Genomic DNA, 21,609 nt, shown 5'->3' with positions numbered 1-21,609 from the left:
TGCATGCTATACAATTCTGCTCTGCATTTTACAGTAGCCAATGGGAAGATGGAAACAAGATCAGGTGAATCACAGCATCCGAGATAAAAATAAGGCAGCAATTCAGAAAATGCAAAAGGTTTAATGAAACTGTGACCAAAGAAAAAATTTCCTGGTGTTGGGTGTGTGTGTGTGTGTGTGTGTGTGTGTGTGTGTAAAAGGGAGTTCCTTTTTTAAGAGGACATTGAGTAACAGAATAATACTATCAACAGTATCTTTGCAGAAAGCAACTTTCATAGCTTTGCTGATATTTGCGGGGCCAGTAGTTGCAGGGCTGATTATTTGCAGGCTTTTAACATTTACAAATAGATGTGATGATATTTTCGCAAAACATTTTTGATAAAACAATTCATTTTAGGCACTCTAACTGCTTGAATGGTCTAGCTGAATTTAAAAACAGATTGTAGATTATTTAGAGCAGTTATTCTTAACTACATTTCTTTGGGAAGCCCATGAATCCTCTCCCTTAAAAACTGCACATCTGAACAAAAACATAAAGTTTTATGTATTATTTTGGGGTGTTTTTAGAAAACTTCAAACGCTCATAGTGAAAAATTCAGATCTACAGAACTGATAAACTGTTGGTTCATCAGGCAACACTCTAAAAATAGTTTTTCTCAGTAAATCTATGTGCCTGCATTTATTAAATAAATAGGTATTGAGTGCTGACGATATGCTAAACAGCATCCTTGGAGATAGGATACTGCAGTAGTAAATCAGACTAAGAGTTTTGGAATAGGAGTTCATTTTAACTGTTACAACGACTGCCAATTCAATTCAACAACAAAAACAGCTGGGAGGTGGGTTAACCATCATTTATGAAATGGAGAAGCCTCCTCAGGACAACCTCTGCTTGGTGATTTGGATGATGACCCTCAGGCAAAGTCCTGGCTCTCCTCAGGAAGTAAATTTGTGTCTGCCTTAATTTTGGCCTGGAAAATGTTATAAATGGGTAGAACAGTATGCTTCAGGCCTTAAAAAACAAACAACAAAACCCCTCAACTCTCCCTCCCCCAAATTTCACAAGAGGATTCTGAATGTCTAGCCTCAAGCAATGTAACCTCCTAGTATACAGAAGACGGCTGCAAGCACACATTAGATAATTGTATGAAATGACTTGCTCTACACTGTTATTGTATACTAACCAGTAAAAAAAAAGTTGGGGCTGTCTGCTAAAATTGATTTTGTTTTTTAAATAAATTGATCTATCACCCTTCTTTTTGGCAGCAACTACGTATGTAACAGGAACACATTTCTATTTGGGCTGCTTATATTTCATGATAATAAAACAATGTAATTTGCACCTGTTAACTATACCAGGAGGGCATGCATCTAACTCAACCAAAAATATTAAACAATTAAAAAGCAATGCGGGGTACAGATGGGGGTGGGAGAATACAGAATATGAGTACATTCCTATTTTATTCTGCTGGAAATGATGACTTGGTTTATATAGAGAGTGACATCGCCCACTGCATGCTGTAACTGGCTTGTACAGGGTTGTTAAACTTTCAGGATTTTTGTGAGCCAGATGACATCAGATTGGTAGTCTGAAATTGACCATGGTGGGAGTATTTATACTACAGAAATAGGCAACCTCCAAACCAGGCTCTGTACCCAAGAGCCATTTTTCAGAATACCACTACTTGATACTGATTCTTATTCTGAAAGTAGCATTACTGGTTCTACATTAACTTCAATAGCTGGGTTGTATGAAGAGTTCTGTAATTTAGCCTATAAATGATAACAAGCTAAGGATATTTAATAAGAACCATCAAACTTATGATACTTAGAACAAACTTCTTCACAGGGTGATAAGAAACGTAACAGTGGTCAGTAATGAAGTAGCTATAACTACAGCTTGCTTGACTTCATATGTAAAAATAGTAGCTTCATAAACCTGGAGTTAGTTACAAATGATCAAATAATACACTGGCACAACAAACAGTAAACTGGCAAAATGAAGACCCCTTTCATTTCGTTTATTATGTAGATTTAAAAAAGGATTTGTTTGAATTTTAAAGTTTGAGAATAAACTTCCAACCTTTTCAGAACTTTCACTAAGACATGTCCGACAAAATCCTAAGTTAATGAACCACTCTCAGAAAGTGCCAAGAGATATGTCCCCGTATCTTCAAGGGGACCACACTTGAACTCAATGATTCTGTGTGTGTGTGTGTATGTGTGTGTGTGTGTGTGGGGGTGGGGGTGGGCAGGGAACTGACATGGAAAAAAAAGTAAATCTCTGCTTGAAAAGCTCATAAAATTTGAAAAGTATCTTTAAAACTTAACTATAATTTAGGAAGTCCAAAGATTAACTGATAATAACTAAGACCTTTAAATGTCAGAAATCATTAAACTTTTCCTTGGTAAAATAATTTGCATCAAATTGCCTCAGGCAAATAGAGATCACAGACTATATGCACATGAGTCTCTGGGCTTACTTGGGAAACTAAACTGCTCTGAGTCTTTATTTGAACATATCCACACAGGCTGAAACCATTCTGCTTTCATATGCAAAAGCATCAATGTTTTAACATAAGGTAAAAAACACTTACCTGCACCAATTTCTGTAAACCACGAAGATGCAGAATTCAAATTGATTGTCTCAAACTGAACTACCTGATTTGATTCGGTGCCCTTGCTAATAGCTACACAGACCATAGGGTATTCCTGTTCTGGTATTACCAGCATTTCAAAAACATTCAAAGGACTTGGCAAAGGAAAATCAAAGTGCTGCAAAAAACAAACAACAGAAGTATAATTTAGAAACAATCTCTCATCATACTGTTGTTGAATAAAGTCAATAAAAAGACTTTCATTTTCTTGATCTAATTCTGAAAAAGGACTACCTCTAAAATGATCATGATAAGGATGAGTTTTTTTATAAAAATATGCTTTATAGAATTGGCCATTTATGGTTGTGATGCTTCCGGAAGTTTATTAACATAAGGTAGAGAGGAAATCTTAAGAACAAAAAAACTCCTAAACCAAATAAAGACCTACAAATAACTATAAACATGCTGACCCTCGATAGTTGTAACGGAGTATTAAAATTTTAGCCTCAGTTATACGCTAATGTTTTCTAAAGAAGAAAAATGTAAACAAAGTAATATATACCTTTATCAACATGAATTTCTGCATTGGCTCATACCACTGAAGTAAAACAATTCCAGACTGTAAAGCTCCACAGAGGTATTTATGTCCTGTGTAAGGGTTTCTGACTGGAATGAAACAAAATAAAACAGACACACCCAAAACGCTGAATACTTTTATATGAAAACATAATTAGTTTAGTTAAAAGCTGTAATCACCTAAAAGCTAAGTCTCCTTTCTTTATAAAGCAGTGTTAACACATGGAAAATAAAACCTAATGAAATGTGGCCTTCCATTGACGGAAGACAAACTATTTGAAGTGATTATTTAGCCGATAAAGGAAAATTATTATTTCTGTTCAGTAAGATGAGTGGGTAGAAAGTAAAGAAAGATGATGTCTTTTTCTTTTGTCTGTTACCCTTTCCTTTTCATTTTCTTATCTCAGTTTTAAATTATATACAATTACTTCTAAACATCTTTAATTTACCAGGTTCTTAAACATAGGAACTTTTTACAAGAACAGTATTTTAAGCACTAAAACACCTAAACTAGTATGCAACCTGAAGAAATCTGATCAAAAGAGACTTCAGACAAGAAGATCTGGGAGGCAACTGACATCTATGATTTCATTTTGGGTACAGCTGTGTACTTAAGACAAGGTGCAAATAACTACATCTTACTAAAGATGTAACTTCCTTGACTCAAATCTACAAAAACTCATATTGGTCTTTACTTCTTCACAATTTGACTCCCATCCATAATGATTGTAAAAGTAGTTATCTGCAAAAGCTCTATCTTAATATATTTATAAGTTTATATCTTAGATTGTAAGCTTCTAGACCTTTCTTGAGTCATTGATATTGGGAATCTGGTAACAGATATGAATCTGATTCTCCCTAGAAAAATGCTCAGGAAATTTGCTTACAACTAGAAGAGAGTATGCTGTGGAACCATGTAGCATGAAGATCAATGTGTAAGCTCATTGATTAAACAAAAAGAATAAACAGGAAGTTAGGAGCTCAGAATCTCAAGTCACAGACTGGGTCTGATCCCAGTTTCTGTTACTTTCTAGTGACATAAGTATCATGGGGTGGTTTTAGGGTTAAGTGAGATAAGATAATTATACAGTACAGAATTTAACCTTCCCTCCCAAAGAGGTCTGGACTTTGTCCTTCCTTCTGCAAGATACTCTCTAAGCCTCAGGAATGTCATACCTGATAGGATGGTCTTAGTTTGCCTAGGACCTTGGGTCACTGAATGGAGGCTGTCAACACTGGATAGTCTAAGGGAGGGGTTGGTCATTCCACAAAGACCAACAATGTGATTTAAACTAGTGGCTTTGGGTCATGCAGTATCCGTTGACCTCCAGAGGGGCTGGATGCTGAGATCAGCCATGTGGGCAATCAATCATGCCTATGTGATGGATCCCTAATAAAAACTCCAGACAATGAGGTTGAAGTAAGCTTTCCTGGTTGGCAATGCTCTGTCTGTATTATTACATGTCACTGCCAGGAAGTAATGCTGTCCATTACTCCATGGGAAGAGGACAACAAAAGCTCTATGTTGGTACTTTTCCTGGACTCTGCCCTATGCACTTCTACCCTTGGTTGATTTTAATCTATATCCTTTCCCTGTAATAAACCATAAACATGAGTAGAATCACCTTCAGTGAGTTCTGTGAGTTCTTCTAGAGAATTTTTGAACAGGAGGGTGATTTTGTGAAGCCCCCAAATTTGCAATTGGTATCAGAAGTGAGGGTGGTCTTATGTGGACTGTTTCCTCTAACTTCATAGTTGGCTAAGCTCCTGCAATAATAATGTTCATAAAGCACTAAGCAGTAACTGTTAAATAAACGAAAACATTAAATAAATGGTGAGTGTTAAATAAATGAAAGCTAGTATGTTAGCAGAGATATGGCCTCAGGGGTGATGGTTAAACAACTCTAGGAACACTGTGCCCCGAGGAAGCACTAGGACTACTATCTCCAAGCACTTGTAGGCCGTGTCCCACTACACGTTTTTGTGCTTCAATGGCTCCTTAACTTATTGAAAACATACCTTCCTTCCTATTTGATACCATAAAACAATTTTAAAGAAGTTAAAAGTTCTAACCATCCAGTTTCAGAAAAAGCATTTACTCACCGATGCAACATTTGTGGCAACCTTTTGTGTCAGGAATCTTTGTGGTTAAAGCGAACTTTCTGAAAACATAGGACAATATAAATGCACTCTGTTGCAGTGTTTGGGAACCAAACAGTGATTTGTAAATAAGGTACATCTAAACCAGTAGGAGCTTTAAAAAAAAAAACTGTCTTGGACTAACTATCTGATTTTATAGGACTTATGCAGGGTCTGGGAATCTGTATTATACAACTTATACAGGTGATTCTCCCAGGGAGCCAAGTTAAGGAAATATCGATCTTTCAAATTCTAGATGACACGCACTTTAGTATAAACTATCTTTCAAAATTAAGACAAAGAAAGTTTTTTAGTGGGCAAGGAACACTGGCTGTTTTAAAAATAAACACTAAATCCTCTTTTTTCCAGCAGAATCAAAATATTTTGTACCTTGGTAGAATGCGGTCTGGAAACCTATGAGTTTGAATATGGGCAGCTAATCCTGGTTTTTTGGCTTGTTCAAACAAAGCTATGAGATTATGAGAGTAGAGTTGAAAGGTTTTTCCTAGAAAAGAGAAATATTTTACTTTTATTAGAATCATTTCCAGGAGAGAAAAACAATTTTCAAACAAAAGAAAACATAATTACCTTCTAAAATGAGGAGTCCAGAAATGTTCAAAAAGCCAAGCAAAACAGAAAACCATAAACAAAAATCCAGTTATTATCAGTTTGAAAGATAATAGGTAAAATGAGTTTTTAAAACTCATTTAAAAAAGAAAGTAAACAATTGTGTTTCTTAATACAAAAATTAGGTATATTTTGACTAATAGGTGATCTGGGCAGAATATATGTAAACTTTAATTAAGCCAGACAGAAAAAGAAGTTGTTAAACATTGTTGTACAATAAATGGAGTTACAATAATATGCATGTAATTACTTTAGTGTAACACGGAAAATTCTATAAAACTATATTACTTTCTGGGACAGACCTATTTATCAATAATTTTTCAAATTACCTTGGATTAAAAGTGATTGTGAATGACGTCTTTATAACAGACTGAAATACTAAGAAAAGTAAAGCAAACTAATATATGTCATAATATAAGGATAACAGTGATTATTATAAGAAAGTCACAGGATTATTTCCATATAATCAAAATCATAACTGTGTTACGCATGGGGTTATCTTTTGATTCCTTATTATACATGGCATGGTACTGTAACACAAACTAGTATTTATCACTTTAGTATTAGAAAACTTAATATATATAGTCTTATCCTGAACAAAATTCTCTGTATTTTTTCAGTCTGCCTAATATTGTAGCACCCTTCCTTCTCTCCATTCCCCCTATATAAACAGCCAGCTACCTAGCTAGCTAGGCAGCTAAACACACAGGTACGTGCATGTGTGCATAGCCATCCACACAAACGCAGACCCTTAATAGTATTTTTTCCAATTAAGTTCTGCTATCTACCTTTGTTTAGTTTTATGGACCATTTTAACAAGAGTATGGAGAGAACTAATTAATAGGCTAACTTTTCCCTGTTTTCCTGTAGCTATTTTATAAATATGTAAGATGTACTCTGTGTAGTTTTTAAGCTCATTTCCAAAGAGAGGTATGAGTAGGGATAAAAGTAGTAAGAGAGTTAGAGAACAGTGAGCTTATATGTATGCAATTCAGAATTGTTAACTGAAACAGAATTGGATTATATTTATTTTCTTAATAACACTAATATATTAATATATTGTTAAACAAAAGTAAAAACATTGGGTAGAAGCACAATTAAAATAAAAAAAATTAAGTACTCTTTGGAGGACCCTAGCTTTTTAGAAGCCATTTATGCACGATCAAATATGCTCTTCGTAAACACTGTCATCAGCTGAAATATATGAATTCCTGAAAAATCTCTAGTTAGGCAATTGGTTATTAGGCCACAATTTATACAATCTATCTATCACTGAGTAAGAATGTGTACCAGCCCTGACGCTTTAAAGCGTAAGCAGCTGAAAGGTACACTTAATACTGAGAAGCCTGACAGTACAGTAAATAGAGTAGGAACAGAATCCTCACATAATTTATTGAGACGAAGAGCACAAGAGAGTGTCAAACAAAAGAATTGAAAAAAATTTAAGAAATACTGAAATTACTCAATTATTCAAAGTGGAGAAGCGGGAGAGTGCTATTTTAATAGTTAATATACCATTAGGATTAATTAAGGGACAGACAAATAATTAACTATCCTGTGCTCTCTTATCAGGAGGAAAGCAAGCGGCAAATCTCTAGTTACTTAAATCTAAAATGTAAAAAAAAAAAAATAGGTTTTGGTAGGTTAACAATTGAAAAAAAAAAAAGCCTACAACTCCACCCACGAAACCATCTCCAACAACCATAAGAAGAAAAATACAATTAGAATAGGTTGCTCTGCAACCCACTTGTGTATAAGACTTTGAAGTCGAAGATGGTTGGTTACTATGTGGTCCAGAATAACATGAATTCTACCAGGAAACATCTGTGTAAGTCTTCAGTGTCCCACGCACTCTGGGTATCATCTCATTCAATCCTCACAGCAACCTCCTGAAACTGTGATTGTTAGTTACCATCATCCTTGAGGCTAAGAGAGGGTGACTTGCTCAAGATCACAGAAAAAGAAAGCAGCTAGATCCTCTGATTCTTTCCCTTCAATTGTTAATTCTCAACAGAGGGTAGGAATGATGACAGTGATAACAGAGGCAGCTGAGTGGAAGGGAATGGCCTCAGGTGACAATCACTGTGACATTTCTCAGGTGTTTACACCCTGGGCAGGTTTGGGAAGTGCTACCTTAACTGAAGACAGGGTCAGTTTTCAAAGTTTTTTCTCATTCTAAGTTGTAGAAAACATATGCAAGTCTCAAAGTTATTATACTTTAGTTACCCAAATGAACAAATAATATTTTAAAATAATGTATATTAAAATCACACTTCTCATCTTGTCTATGATTTATTTTCCACATTATTTTCATCATATACATACCTGATAATGACATTAAAGTATTATTGATAACATAGAGCCAAGTACATTTCCGTGGAAATAACTATAAAGAAAAAAGATTAAAACTCTTCAATTTTCATTCTCTTACCCCTTAACTTCCAAATTCTAACAGTCTGAAATAGTATCAAAAATAACTATTTTCAATCTTTCAGTAAATTACCAAAACGGTACAGAAAAACTTTCAACATGAACAAGTAAAATAATACAATTTCACCTCTAAATATTTAAATCATAAAAATTAAAACTGAGGCCCACATAAATTGGTTTAAAATTAAGATATTTCTTTTACTCAATTTACCCAAACTAATTTCTTGAGTTAAAACTCCTAAATGTACCTGTTCCATTGTTGCCTCATGTAGCTCATTGAGATTCAATGTGTAAATACCATCTTCAGTTCCAAATATAATGTACTGATCTAAAATAGTTGAGATAAATCACTGAAATTTATTATCATTTTCTGAAACCATTCACTAAAATAATGGCTCTATGTTTTAATGGCATTAAGAGTTACACAGTCACCCACCCATCCAAAGAAAAATTATTTTCTAAAATCCATGTCACCTCTTTTACCTCTTTCCCCATTTCTTTTAAAAAGCAGATATATTCTCTGCTACTAACTCATTTGGCTTTATCTTACTACACAATCCTTCCTTTCAACATAATTTTTGTATCTTAAGGTTTTTTATTATAGTTATATATTTTTGCAGACATCTCAAATACTCTTTGAACAAGAAAAATACAAATTAAATAGAAATGATAAATTATGACACACCAGAAACCATGAGTACACCTAGTGTCCAGACCTTGGTTTCTAAATATTTACCACTTAAATAAATAAAAAAACATGGCTTCTTAAAGAAAAGACTGATTCCAATTCTGGGGCAAGGGAAGTATAAGATGAGCCTAGAAATCTTGCTGTGCCAGAAAGTAAGGAAGTGCTCAAAACACGACGAGGACATATCAAACAAAGAACACAAGGGCTCCCACTACTCAAAAATTCTGACAATTTAAGTGTTAAATTAAATAATAAGAGTGACAGATCATACCTCACTGAATTAAAAAAACAGAATTCATAAGTTCAAACTGATAAAAATAAATGAATAAATAGGAAAGAAGGGAAATTGTCAATAGATGTCAATGGATTTTCAATGGATGCTAAAACTAGTTGGTGAAAATCTGATAAGAGGATATTTAATATAGTCTCAATATATCTCCCCACTAATTACTTATCAATTAGTTTGGGAAATTAATAAAATAATTGCTTATTAATTAGAAAAGGAAAAATAGTAACTTGACAGTGGAGAAAGCTAGTAAACACCATCTTACTCTGCTGGTCAATGTTAGTATCACTATTATTTGGACAAGCTGATACTATATGCCTTTGGATATGATGCACTGAGGTGAGCACAGTAACACATCTGTGATATTCCTGCCAAAATAACCTGATCTAAGCGTGAGGACTCATCAGACAAAGCCAAATTAAGGGACAGTCTACAAAGTAAGTAGCCTCAAAAATGTCAACACCAAGCGAGAGAAAGAAAGGTTGATGAACTGTTCCAGACTAAAGGAGACGAAAGAGACATAGTAGTTAAATGCAACATGTGATCTTGAACTTTAAAAGGGGTGGGGGGAGAGAAGTGAGCGACAAAGGATATTATTGGGACAATTAATAAAATTTAAATATGGACTGTGGATTATAAAATAGTATTACATCAATGATAAATTTCCTGATCTTTATAATTGTACTATGGTTATGTAAGAGGTGATTCTTACTCCAAGGAAATACAAACTAAAGTATAAGGAGAAGACGATCATGTCTTCAACTCATTCTCAAATGATTCAGCAAAAAATGCACATATAAAACAAATGGGGCAAAACAGAAACAACTGATGATTCAAAATAGAAACAGGAGTTTCTTGTACTATTTTTCTAACTTTTCGTAAGTTTGAAATTACATCAAAATGAAATTTACAAACACACAAAGAAATCATTTCCTTACTGTTAAAAACATTTTTTTCTCTGTTATACTTTCTAATAGTGGGTTGAAGCGGAAACAAACATTTCCTGAACACCCTCTACTGCCTAACCTGTTTCCTAATTGCCAGACCCCCCAAGGCAGGTGCCTTGCTTCCCTGAAACCAGGTACGTTGCATTAAGAGTTTTTCTCTTATAAATGATTACACTGAGAACTAGAGGTGTTAAGTATCTTTCTCAAGCCACATAGTAACAACAGAGTAGGAATTCAAACTCAATCTATTTGATTCCACCTTTTTGCCTCTATGTATTATGCTTCCTCAGTTTAAAAATATACAGTCTAAATTTTTAAAAAATAAATTCTATTCGTCATCATTTCAGACTTACACAAAAGCTGTAACAGTACAGAGAATTCCTGAATATCCTTCACACAGATTTCACATGTTAACATTTATTACTTTGGAAATATCCTTCTTTCTCTCTCCATATACACATTTTCGTTTTCTGAATAGTTTTGGTTTTTTGTTTCAAGTAAGTTACAAGCACAAATGTCCCTTTACTCCTAAATACGTCAGTGTGCATTTCTTAAAGAAAAAGAAAAAAAGTTATATAACATAGTACGATGATCAAAATCAGGAAATTAACACTGAAATTATACAATTATCTAATCCATTGACTATACTTATGAGATTATCAATTGTCCCAATATTGTCTTTTTACATAAAAGAGAATCTCAAATTATGGTTGCAATTAGTTGTGATGTCTCTTTGGCCTCCTTTAATCAGGAACAGTTCCTGTATTCTCTTAAATTCTAATGCCTTAAACCAAAATTCTATTTACCTGCTTGGATTGTTGCAGGTACCTACACTATTTAGGCTCTAAATAATATTTTAAAAATAAACCACCTCAGTTTATTGATCATAAAGAGCCTTTCCCATAACAAATATTTTACTGGAGATGTATATCAAAGTTCAGAAATTTTACCTTTCGTATCAGGATGTATCCAGGATGTTGCACAATTAATTTTCAAAGGGCAGCCATCAAAAACTTTGGAAAAACATGCTCCCATCTTATTTATAAAGAAAAAAATTTTTTGACTTACTTGATTAAATAATTTTATATATTCTTAGAAAATAGCCAAGATTATGAAATGCTAAACTGACTCTCATTTGCATATACTTATGGTTTCATTACAAAACAAAATTCTTATTTTGATATAATTTAACTCCTTCTACCAAGAATCTCATATTCTATCTTTGTATAATCCATATTTTAGGACAGAAATATCAAATTTATCAAAACATCTACATACATCAATGATACATTCTAGGAATTTTAAGTTACTACTTATCTTTAAGACTAACATGTAATAATGTGAAATAATGGATGATTTTATCTAGTAGCACTGTAGTGATTATAATTGCAGTATAACTCCTTAATACTGATAACAGACAAAAAGACTAATATTTATATTACATCCTAGACTTTTCATGAAAAAAGGTATAATTTATAAAGTATCCCATTCATGTGATTGGCTGAACCACCTTACAGATAAGTTCTAGTGAAGGGCCAGAGAACAAGCATTAAGATAAGCTTCCCTGTTCCTTTTTACTGTGCATGCACAGTTCAATGTGAAAATGGCTGTGGGGTAGAAAGATATTTAACCCATATAATGAACAGGACAAAGTACTATTAATATCATCACATTAAAATTAAATTGGCCTTTGTAGGCTAATCTGAGAACCCAACTGCCTGCATTCAAAAAGTGAAACTCCGAATTCTAACCAATTCACTCAGATTAGGGTACGTAGTATATCCAAATCCATTTAATGCCTTTGTATTTTATGAATCTTGCCTTTAATAGCTCAAGACCAAATGTCAAAATAGCAAATAAACAAATTTCCGCTACTTCTAAAGAGAGAAAAACTGGCAAGTGGTTCACATAAAAAATATTCCTTACCAGCACTTTTGGGGTGGGTGGGAGGCCATTAATGACTGGTTTCTGTGGGGGAAAATAATTTTTAATACTGTAAGACCTCTTAAAACTTTACACATTTAGAAATTCAGTTATTCAAATTCTTCAATTAAATAGACTATGCCCCTTATATGATAAACATAGTAGTAGTTACTACTAATCACCAAATGCCTCTTATACCTACAGGGAAATCACGCTTGTCCTTTTTACGTGGTAACTGTGGTGCTTGTGCTGATCCTTCTGTATTTTCACTCATCAGTTTGGAGATACCATCACCATTTCCTAAAGAGAACCATGGTTAAAACTTGAATGAACATACAAACAAGTACTTTCCTTGAAAAATAAGTTTCCCTTTCCCCTAATACTTGTTTTCCATTTGGTAACTCTTTATTGGGAAATACTCTCTACCATCAGATGAGTTAAAGCATCTTTGGTGCCTATCTCTGGGTTCTGTGGAGCTGGCAGGGCATCGTTAGCAGTGGTTTCAATGCATGTCAACAAATGTCTTTTCATATTGAAAGAAAAATGAAATCTGACCTACTGATGCTGATATTCAAGGCCTTTCATAATTGAACTTCGATCTACCTTCTTAGTCCTATATCCCAGTACATACTCTTCAAAAGCTCACACTTCTATCATTCCATACCAACATAATTCAAGCTTTCCTGCTTCAGCGCATTTGCTCAGTCTCTCTTGTTCTCTAATACTGCCTGTCAGCACTGGCTCCACATACTGAAGGTTCACCAAGCCCTTTAATACTCTGCAAGAGGGTACCTCTCATCTCCCTCAGAAATATACATATTCATCTTCTATTACATAGTTAATTATTATAGGAGACCCTTATACAAACTGTATTAGCTAATGTTATGTGTACATGGGTATAACTTCTGCTATAAATCCTATACTTCTGAAGGGCAGGAACATCCACTCATCTTTCTAGATCCTATAATATTTAGTAAGGGATCAAATTAGGGTTGAATTGGGCTCTATTTATAGCCCATCCATGTGGAATTTTAAAGAACCTTCACAAAGCTTTAGATACTAACTAAAGAACACAGACATTCTTTAAAATATGAATAAAATGGCTTTCTTATCAGTTTTCACTCTGATTGATTTACCCAGATCACATTATCTAGCTGCATGCACTCCAGGGCTGCTAGTACTGCTAGCCATACCAAGAGAGGAAGTCTCAGCTACAGGAACACAGCTTGGGCTACTCTGTCTTCTGAGAACGTGGGGAGCTCTGTTCTCTGCATCAGGACAGCGCTTTATAGTCGATGACTTTTCTTCATCTAGGAGGTTATCTTCAAGGTAACTGTTTATCCTTGGCTAGTGATGATAAGACAAAAGTACTTTAACAAATTTGGATATAAAACAGTAATATTTCATTATCATTACACATCAAAGACTTTAGGGGATATGCCTTTTTTTCTTTCCTCTATATAGTTTAATTTACTGGGCTAAGTGAGCAAGAATTGAATTACTGTCCCAACACAACCATGAATTTGTCATGTGATTTTTAATCAATCCCAGCCAAACCCAACTGATAAAAATTTTATAACTGATAAAATTATCTAAACAATACACAAAATTTTAATACCTAGAAACAAGCAAGGAAAATGACTTAATGAAGTATGACTCTGCTGAAATGTCAGACTGTAGTAATAAATGAGGAATGTAAATGAACTCCCTTCTACGTGCAGCCAAGTATTTTCTCAAATGAGTAATAATCTATTTTTGCCTTTTTCTAATAGCTCTTAAAACATTGTATTTGTCATGAAATCTCTTTTAATATATATTTTACATCTTCATACTCCCCTCTTGAAAACTATTTATTTGAAGTATATTTAAGAGAATTTAACAAAGTCAATCAAATTATTTTTTTAATTTATTATTTAAAGAAGAATTTATTGTTTAAAATCTTTCAGCAGCTCACCTTAGGAGGTAGGGGAGGTGGTATTGAGCGTTTTGAGGTTGATCTAATACAAAGAGAAAAATGCAATTTAGATGGTGATAAATGATTGTTACATGGTGACACCATTAAATGTGCATTAAAATCTGTTTATATTCAGGGGATAGAAAAGACGATTAGATCATGGTACACGATATTTTTAAAATCTACAGGAAGACCTAAGACCTCCTTCTGTCAAGTTGTATAACAATAAAAATAGAGATTTTTATACAGTGAACACAAAGACTTTTACTTTATGGTTATGCTTTGCTACAATTAATATGTAATAAAAATTTAACTTAGTAAAAAAGAGTCAGAATTTTAGTGAATTTCGAAAAACAGAATTTTAGGAACCCACAGTGAATCACAGATTCAAATGGCCACATCATCAAGCCTTTTGCTACTCCAAGTGGGGTCCACAGAGCAGCAACTTTGGCATCACCTGGAAACTCTATAAACACATCTTCTAGACATACTGAATCAGAAGCTGCATTTTAACAGGATCTCCAGGTGATCCTCCAGGCACCTCAAAGTTTGAGAATCACTGATCTAGCCTACTGGTTCCATTCATTTACCATAGTCATTGCAATCAACTGGGAAGCTTTCAGGATTCTTAGATTCCAGTCCCAAAGATTGTATTCTATAGAAGGGGTTGGAAAACTTTTTCTCTAGAGGGCCAGACAGTAAATATTGTATGCTTTCCAAAGCATACAGTGGTCACAACTACTTAACTCTTTTGTTGTAGCATGAAAGCAGCCATTGATAATATATCAACTAACGAGCTTCGCTGTCTTCCAACACACCTTCAGTTATAAACACTGAAATTTAAATTCACCTAATTTTCATGTGTAACAAAATATCACTGTTCTTTTGATTTTCTTTCAATCACTAAAAAATGTAAATACCATTCTAGTTTGTGGGCTGTATAAAAAGTAGGCAGTGGACCAGATGTGGCTTATAGGCCCGGTTACCTAGATCTACAGGCCTAATGTGGGGGCCCGGGAATCTGTATTTCCAAAAAGCTCTCTAGGCACGGCAATGCATAATCGGTTCGGAACAACTCATCTAGGCTATCCTTGTCACTTAATTGCTGAGGGAAGATAGATCAAGCATATGAAGTAACTACATTATAGAGATTAAATTGGGGCTTTCTGACGCCTACTATACAGTATATTTTTTCCCATGACATCATGTGGCTCATCTTTCAGTATATTAACATTACACATACTAGATTCTAATTTAAAGAACAAAACCCCAAAACCTGAAAGATCAACACATGACACCTTCTGGTAATAAAAAAAAAAGTCAGAAGCTTTACACTGCCAAGAGGCATAGTACAACCGTTTTAAGAATGAAAATTAAACCTTATTAGGATAAATCACTACCCCCCAATACTGCTCTTACATAATCAAGTAAAATAAAGTTATTATATTAGTAAACAACTTACTTTCCAGTATTTGCACCATCAAAATTCCACTGTAATACAAAGCTTGGATCTGATGATACTCCCTTTGAAGGTATAAAATAGATTAAAATGTTACCTTATTAACAGATATTAATCATTTTATTTGATTCAAGAAAACATTCAGTATCATAATTGTTAATCATCTTGGCATTCAATCAATTTTTAAATGTCCCGCTAGATTTGCTGTCATTTGACATATTTAGGTCAATGACTCATCAGTTGACTAAAACTTAAGAAATGCCATAAACATACTAAATATAGCTTCAAGTGTGAAGCCCTCTTTACCAATGTGTTAGTATATCCAAAGCAAAACAGAAAAACCTAACTGATTTGCATCACTACTCCATTAACATGGAGAATTAAACATATTATTATTTTATCATTAATTTATTGGTGCTATTATGTTTTTTGTACTAGCATCGACATTGAGGGTTTATTATACAACAATACACATACTGTAGTAAGAAGGTTAAGGAGGAAGAAATCCATTAATAGAAGACAATTACTCTAGAAACTATTACTAAAGCTTAAAAATAAAATAGATTAAGATAACATCGAGGCTGTCTCTAATAATATCTTGTTCTATTACTTCTTTCCTTTCAGATAAGGAAAAGGTTAACTAAATAGCACTCTCAGAATAAGAGCAATGGTTAAAAAAGAAGCTATGTTAACAAATAACTATTAAAAATAGTAAGGCAATGCAAAAATGTACTACAAACCTAACAGAATCAATAAGAAAAAAGATCCTGAGAGCTTAAAGCTGAGTATCAAATTCCATATACAGTACTTCAGGTAAATTCTTCAAAAGTCTCCAAAGAGTCAAGAATGGTTAAAATGGTATATCACACACTGTATCCTAGTCAAAGTACATCTAACTATAATTTTTCTCAAATTTTAATGTGTAAAGTACTTTAAAGTCGTAATTCCTACCATTTCATCCCGTGCTTCTGTTTCTTTTCTCAGAGGAGGTTCAAATTGTAATTTATCAACTGCAAAATATATAACAGATATTCACAAACTCTTAAAAGGGTTAATCTCAGAAATGTAATGAGAAGCATGTGTATTGGGGTGAGGGGGGGAAGGGAGAGAGGAAAGAAGAAAACAAAATCTCTTATTTTGTTACTAAAAGAGTACCCATTTCTTTATGCAAGATTCCTAATACAATCTTGGTAAACTAAATACATTTAAAAAAGCACTTTCAAAAAATCCAGTTGTCCTTATTCCTAAAAACAAGACTTATAAAGCAATAAAAAGTACATACATAATTAATTACATTAAAAACATTGTCATAAAATTTACAATCAAAGTTTGGAAGACGTTCCCTAAAATACAGTATCTACTTTTCAAATATAACCTAATATAAAAAGCCTTTGTTCATTAATGGCTTGTTTCTTAACATAATTTAAAAAAATGTTAATTCAATAACTACTATAATTCACAAAGAACCATTTCACTTATTTGAGACAGAGATGAACTGGTTTTTGTTTGTTTGTTTTCTTTTTTGTCACAACTAGAAATACTGGCAATCAGGTCTAGAGATGAATTATAGAAGGTATAAATATAGAAAAGAAAGAAAATATCATTTTTTAAATAGTAAGAATTCTGTATCTAGAAAATTTCAAGACAAAAAAGTTCATAGAGAAAAAATGCTTCATAAATGTTTCATCAATATGGATTAAAGATATAGTAAAATGTCGACTGTATCCCAATGTACCAGTTTCACTGATTGAAAATGAGATTTCATTTATAATAGCATGAATATTAAAGCTGTTTTAACATGTAAGAAAAATATTCCTTAAAAAAAATTCAAATTCTTTCTCACTAGCTTAAAGGTACTGCCACCATGGCTTATGGCACAGAATGCCAGAGCCTTCAATGCCATTGCTCTGTGTGGTAGACTGGACCCCAAGTTGTTTTATTTTGTTTTAAAGAAAATCCTGGCAGTACTTTTGGGTGCATCTTTGGCCTATGAAAATACAAAGGTAGGAGGTTTTCTATTATATAATCCTCATTTATCTCCAAAAGATCATGCAGATTGTAGCCATAATGAAGGAACAGGAATTGGACTTATCCTTCTGCTATAAAAAACTACATACATGTAATACAAATATGTGTGTATGTGCACAAACTATAGGAAGCAACTATTCTAAGGCAATGGATAACAGACACCACAAGGCTCGAGAGAAGAGAAATACATGGTGGTAAGATCCACACTCACCCTGGCTTTTTCCCTAAAGGCACTTTGTAAACTAGGGCACAGGAAAGCAGAACCCAAAGAGAGAGAAACAGTCTCACTGAGTGTAGGAAACAAAGATTGGAGTTTGGGGCTGCTTAGGCAGTGGGAATTTGAAGGGCACGGTACCAGAAATGAGAAAGCTGTATAAAGGAGCTCTAGAAACATGCTAAGAGGTCTCCTTAAGGCTTTGGTTGAATACTAAATTGCCCAGGACAAAGCAAGACTATGCGAAGTTTGTCAGAAAAGAAATGACACAGATGTTGAAATTAGCACACAAGGACTTCAGAAGAGCTTTTATAAGTATCTTTAAGAATTCAAGAGAAAAGATGGACACAGTAAGTAAGCAGATGGAAATTCTCAGTAGAGAAATAAAAACTTTATATATGTATGTATATTATATTTATACATACGCCTATATATATCAATGGAAGTCTAGGTCTTAAAAATACAATATCTGAAATACAATTCACTAAAGGGCTTAAACAGCAGACCAAACACCACAGAAAAAAGATCAATGACTTGGAGTCAGGGTGAGAGAAACTAAGCTGAAACACAGAAAAAACACACAAGTGTGTATATATGGGAGATGGAGAATAGAGACTCAGTGACCTGTGAAACAACATCAAGTGGTCTAACATTTAAACTGGAGTCCCAGAAAAAAAGGGAGAAACTGGGGCAGAACAGAAGAAACAGCAGTTCAAAATTTCCTAAATTTGATGAAAAAAATCAACTCAAAGATCTAAGAAGATCTAAGAAACAAAACTGCACCTAGGCACATCAGTCAAATTGCTAAAGAAAGAAAAAATCAACAAACCAAAAAATCCCCAAAAGTTTCATAGTGCAGTACCTATTAAGGACTCAAATGATACACCTGGGTATTTTCTGTCTTTAAATAAAAAATCTAGGGGGTGGCGAGATGGCTCAGTTGGTTAGAGCACGAGTTCTGAACAGGGTTGCTGGTTCGATTCCCACATGGTCCAGTGAGCTACGCCCTCCACAACTAGATTGAAGACAATGAGCTGCCGCTGAGCTGCCAGAGGGGGGGCCAGATGACTCGGTTAGAGGGTTAGAGCGCAAGTTCTCAACAACAAGGTTGCTGGTTCAATTCCCGCATGGGATGGTGGGCTGCGCCCTGTGCAACTAAGATTGAAAACAGTGACCGGACTTGGAGCTGAGCTGCGCCTTCCACTACTAGATTGAAGGACAAAGACATGGAGCTGATGGGAAACACACTGTTCCCCAATATTCCCCAATTAAAAAAAAAAAAAAAACCTAAACGGATGTCATGCAGTTGGTAGTAACCAACTGCGTGTTTAACAGTTTAAAAAAATATTGATGTAGGGGAACATATGGGTATGTTGTACTTCAAATAACTTTCCATAGTTTTGCTGTCAACCAAGGCTTTATTTTTTGTTACTATGCATTTATTTCTAGGATGGAGCAAAGTTTGCTAAAAAGCCTCAATTTGAACAATGGCAAAGAAAAGTTGCTGGAGTTTTTGTGTCCTACCTGATTTGACAACACTTCTCCAGTGACATAAACACTTACTTCCCTATAACTGTTACTAAGGAGATTTGTAAGGCAATACATCTTATTTAAAATCTCCACTGTCTTTATCATCCTCAGTCTTAGTTAAGATAAAAGGGACAAATGGAATTTCCAAACTCAAGTTGGGTAAGCTTTCAGAAATTATTAGACTTCCTCAGCCTAAAATGTTTGTTTGTTTTGGCCTGAATGACAATGACATCAATTTCCTCAGGAGCTCATTGTCTCTCTCCCAATGAACCAAAAACCGAGCATCTTGTACATCTGGGAATACCACCCCCAATTCCAGTTTCTACATTATTACAGGCTAACACAGCTGAGACTTATACAGTACACACAGTTTTATATTCAAACATGTCCAAGCAGCATTTCCTCTGAAACAACCTTTTCCTAATTAAACTCAGAAACTGCCTTCTGGAAAACTGCTTTCAACCTCAACAAATAGAATCTTGCCAGGTACTGTGAACAACTAACACAACAGTAAAATGGGTGATGATCCTTGTATTCCCGTATCTCTCAATTATAGAGACACAGGCCAACCTTAAATCAGAGGGAGTTCTCTCAGTAGGACCCCTTCAACTTGAGATGACAAAGAATCTACAGAGGCAGATGAATGCAAAAAGACAGTCTGCACACAAGTCTATTGGATTAAGATGACGGCATGAAATGGATTATTTGCCCAAGAGACATGGAACAAGATGACCGGAGACACTGTCATACTTTAAGGTGCGTACTATAATTTTTCACTTTCTGTCCTCTTTCTTTTTCCTTATCTTTTTTTTTCTCTTTGCCAGTTGAAGGTTTTGGATTGTTGACAGACACTTGCTATCTCCTAAATATGATACCTGTAGAGTCCCTATTCTTAATAATGCTCTTTGAAATAGGATGCAACCAACAAACACAATGGTATAAAGCCTAGGCTAATATGTGGAAAATACTTCTGAAAATGTTAAGTAAAAATTTATGTATATTATAAATTCAGCCATGTAAAAATGTACATGTAAAAAAACAGGAGGGAAATTTAGCAAAATATTATCTGTGGGTTGGCACTGGGTGATGTGATTACAGGCAATGTTGATTTTCTATTTTTACCACTTGCAAATTTCTGCAATGGACATATATTACCTTTATAATTAGAAAATAAAAACTACTGAATTATAAACCAAGGGAATTCCATTATAAACAGAACAGCAACCTCTATTTTAGAGGTATTCTGATATGTTAAAGTAGGTAGCCTCAGTTAATCTGAGATTTTATTATTTAAAAAAACCACAAGAATACCCAGCTCAACCCAGCAAAACCACCGATTGAAAACATACACCAAACACTTACAATTAATTTCTGAAGCTGTCCGTTCAGCTCTGGCATTCCTGTTTGTAGATCTAATGGTATGACGAATGATTGCATGGGGCTATGGACAGAAGCATAATATATACACTTTTATAAATTTCAATGATAAACTAAAAAGGTCAAACTTTCTCTTTTAATTAAATGTTCACTTATTGACAAATATAACTACCTACTAATAAAGTGAACTATAGAACAAACAAAAAATACAATTAACACTAAGATACTTTAAAAGTTTATTTATTTATTTCAGTATAAAATGTTGAAAACATTCAAAGAAAATCAGATTGAGATCTTATCTTCAAAGAGCTTACAGTCTAGGAAGATAAGACACACAAATACTTTTAAGGTTAGAAAATGGTAAGTGCCATTCATTAAGTAAAAATTTATGTATATTATAAATTCAGCCACGAAAAAATTTAAATGTAAAAACAGGAGGGAAATTTAGCAAAATATTATCTGTGGGTTGGCACTGGGTGATGTGATTATAGGCAATGTTGATTTTCTATTTTTACTGCTTGCTAATGCCCAGAGGAAGGAGAAATGACTTCCACCTGAAGGGTACAGAAGTTCTTCAGAACAGAGCTGTAATCTGATCTGGAGCCTTGAAGGACAAGCAGGCATCAAATATGCACCAATGTGGGAAATGCAGCAGGAAGGACAGGAACAAAGTGATGCAAGAACTAAAGGAAACTGTGGCATGTTTAGGGGAATTGGACTTGGTTATTATTTGGTTGTAGTGAAGAGATGAAAAGCTGGACAGACTGAGGATAAGCAGGACCATTATGAGAGTGTTAGGGCAGGGCTCTCAATTCTATTTTCTTGGCAAAGGTG

The 21,609-nt window shown here is 34.2% G+C and overlaps 1 protein-coding gene across 4 annotated transcripts in view; it reads right to left on the bottom strand.

Moving 5' to 3' along the window:
* MAP4K5 (mitogen-activated protein kinase kinase kinase kinase 5) overlaps positions 1–21,609 on the bottom strand; it is a 90,150-nt gene that overhangs the window by 11,917 nt on the left and 56,624 nt on the right. For all 4 annotated transcript variants that reach the window (XM_074327484.1, XM_019725664.2, XM_074327486.1 and 1 more), the window contains exons 14-27: positions 20,761–20,839; positions 16,578–16,636; positions 15,630–15,691; positions 14,168–14,210; positions 13,407–13,560; positions 12,416–12,513; positions 12,217–12,258; positions 11,241–11,325; positions 8,618–8,697; positions 8,265–8,325; positions 5,703–5,817; positions 5,277–5,335; positions 3,160–3,263; positions 2,598–2,775 (exon numbers count right to left, since the gene is read on the bottom strand). In XM_074327484.1, the coding sequence (XP_074183585.1) occupies positions 2,598–2,775; positions 3,160–3,263; positions 5,277–5,335; positions 5,703–5,817; positions 8,265–8,325; positions 8,618–8,697; positions 11,241–11,325; positions 12,217–12,258; positions 12,416–12,513; positions 13,407–13,560; positions 14,168–14,210; positions 15,630–15,691; positions 16,578–16,636; positions 20,761–20,839 (1,219 nt within the window). The remainder of the gene's footprint in view (positions 1–2,597; positions 2,776–3,159; positions 3,264–5,276; positions 5,336–5,702; positions 5,818–8,264; positions 8,326–8,617; positions 8,698–11,240; positions 11,326–12,216; positions 12,259–12,415; positions 12,514–13,406; positions 13,561–14,167; positions 14,211–15,629; positions 15,692–16,577; positions 16,637–20,760; positions 20,840–21,609) is intronic.

This window comes from Rhinolophus sinicus, linkage group LG03 (genome assembly GCF_036562045.2).
Source record: "Rhinolophus sinicus isolate RSC01 linkage group LG03, ASM3656204v1, whole genome shotgun sequence".
NCBI lineage: Eukaryota > Metazoa > Chordata > Mammalia > Chiroptera > Rhinolophidae > Rhinolophus > Rhinolophus sinicus.
Note: the sequence above shows the minus strand (reverse complement) of the source record. Positions and strands in the feature narration are given on the sequence as shown.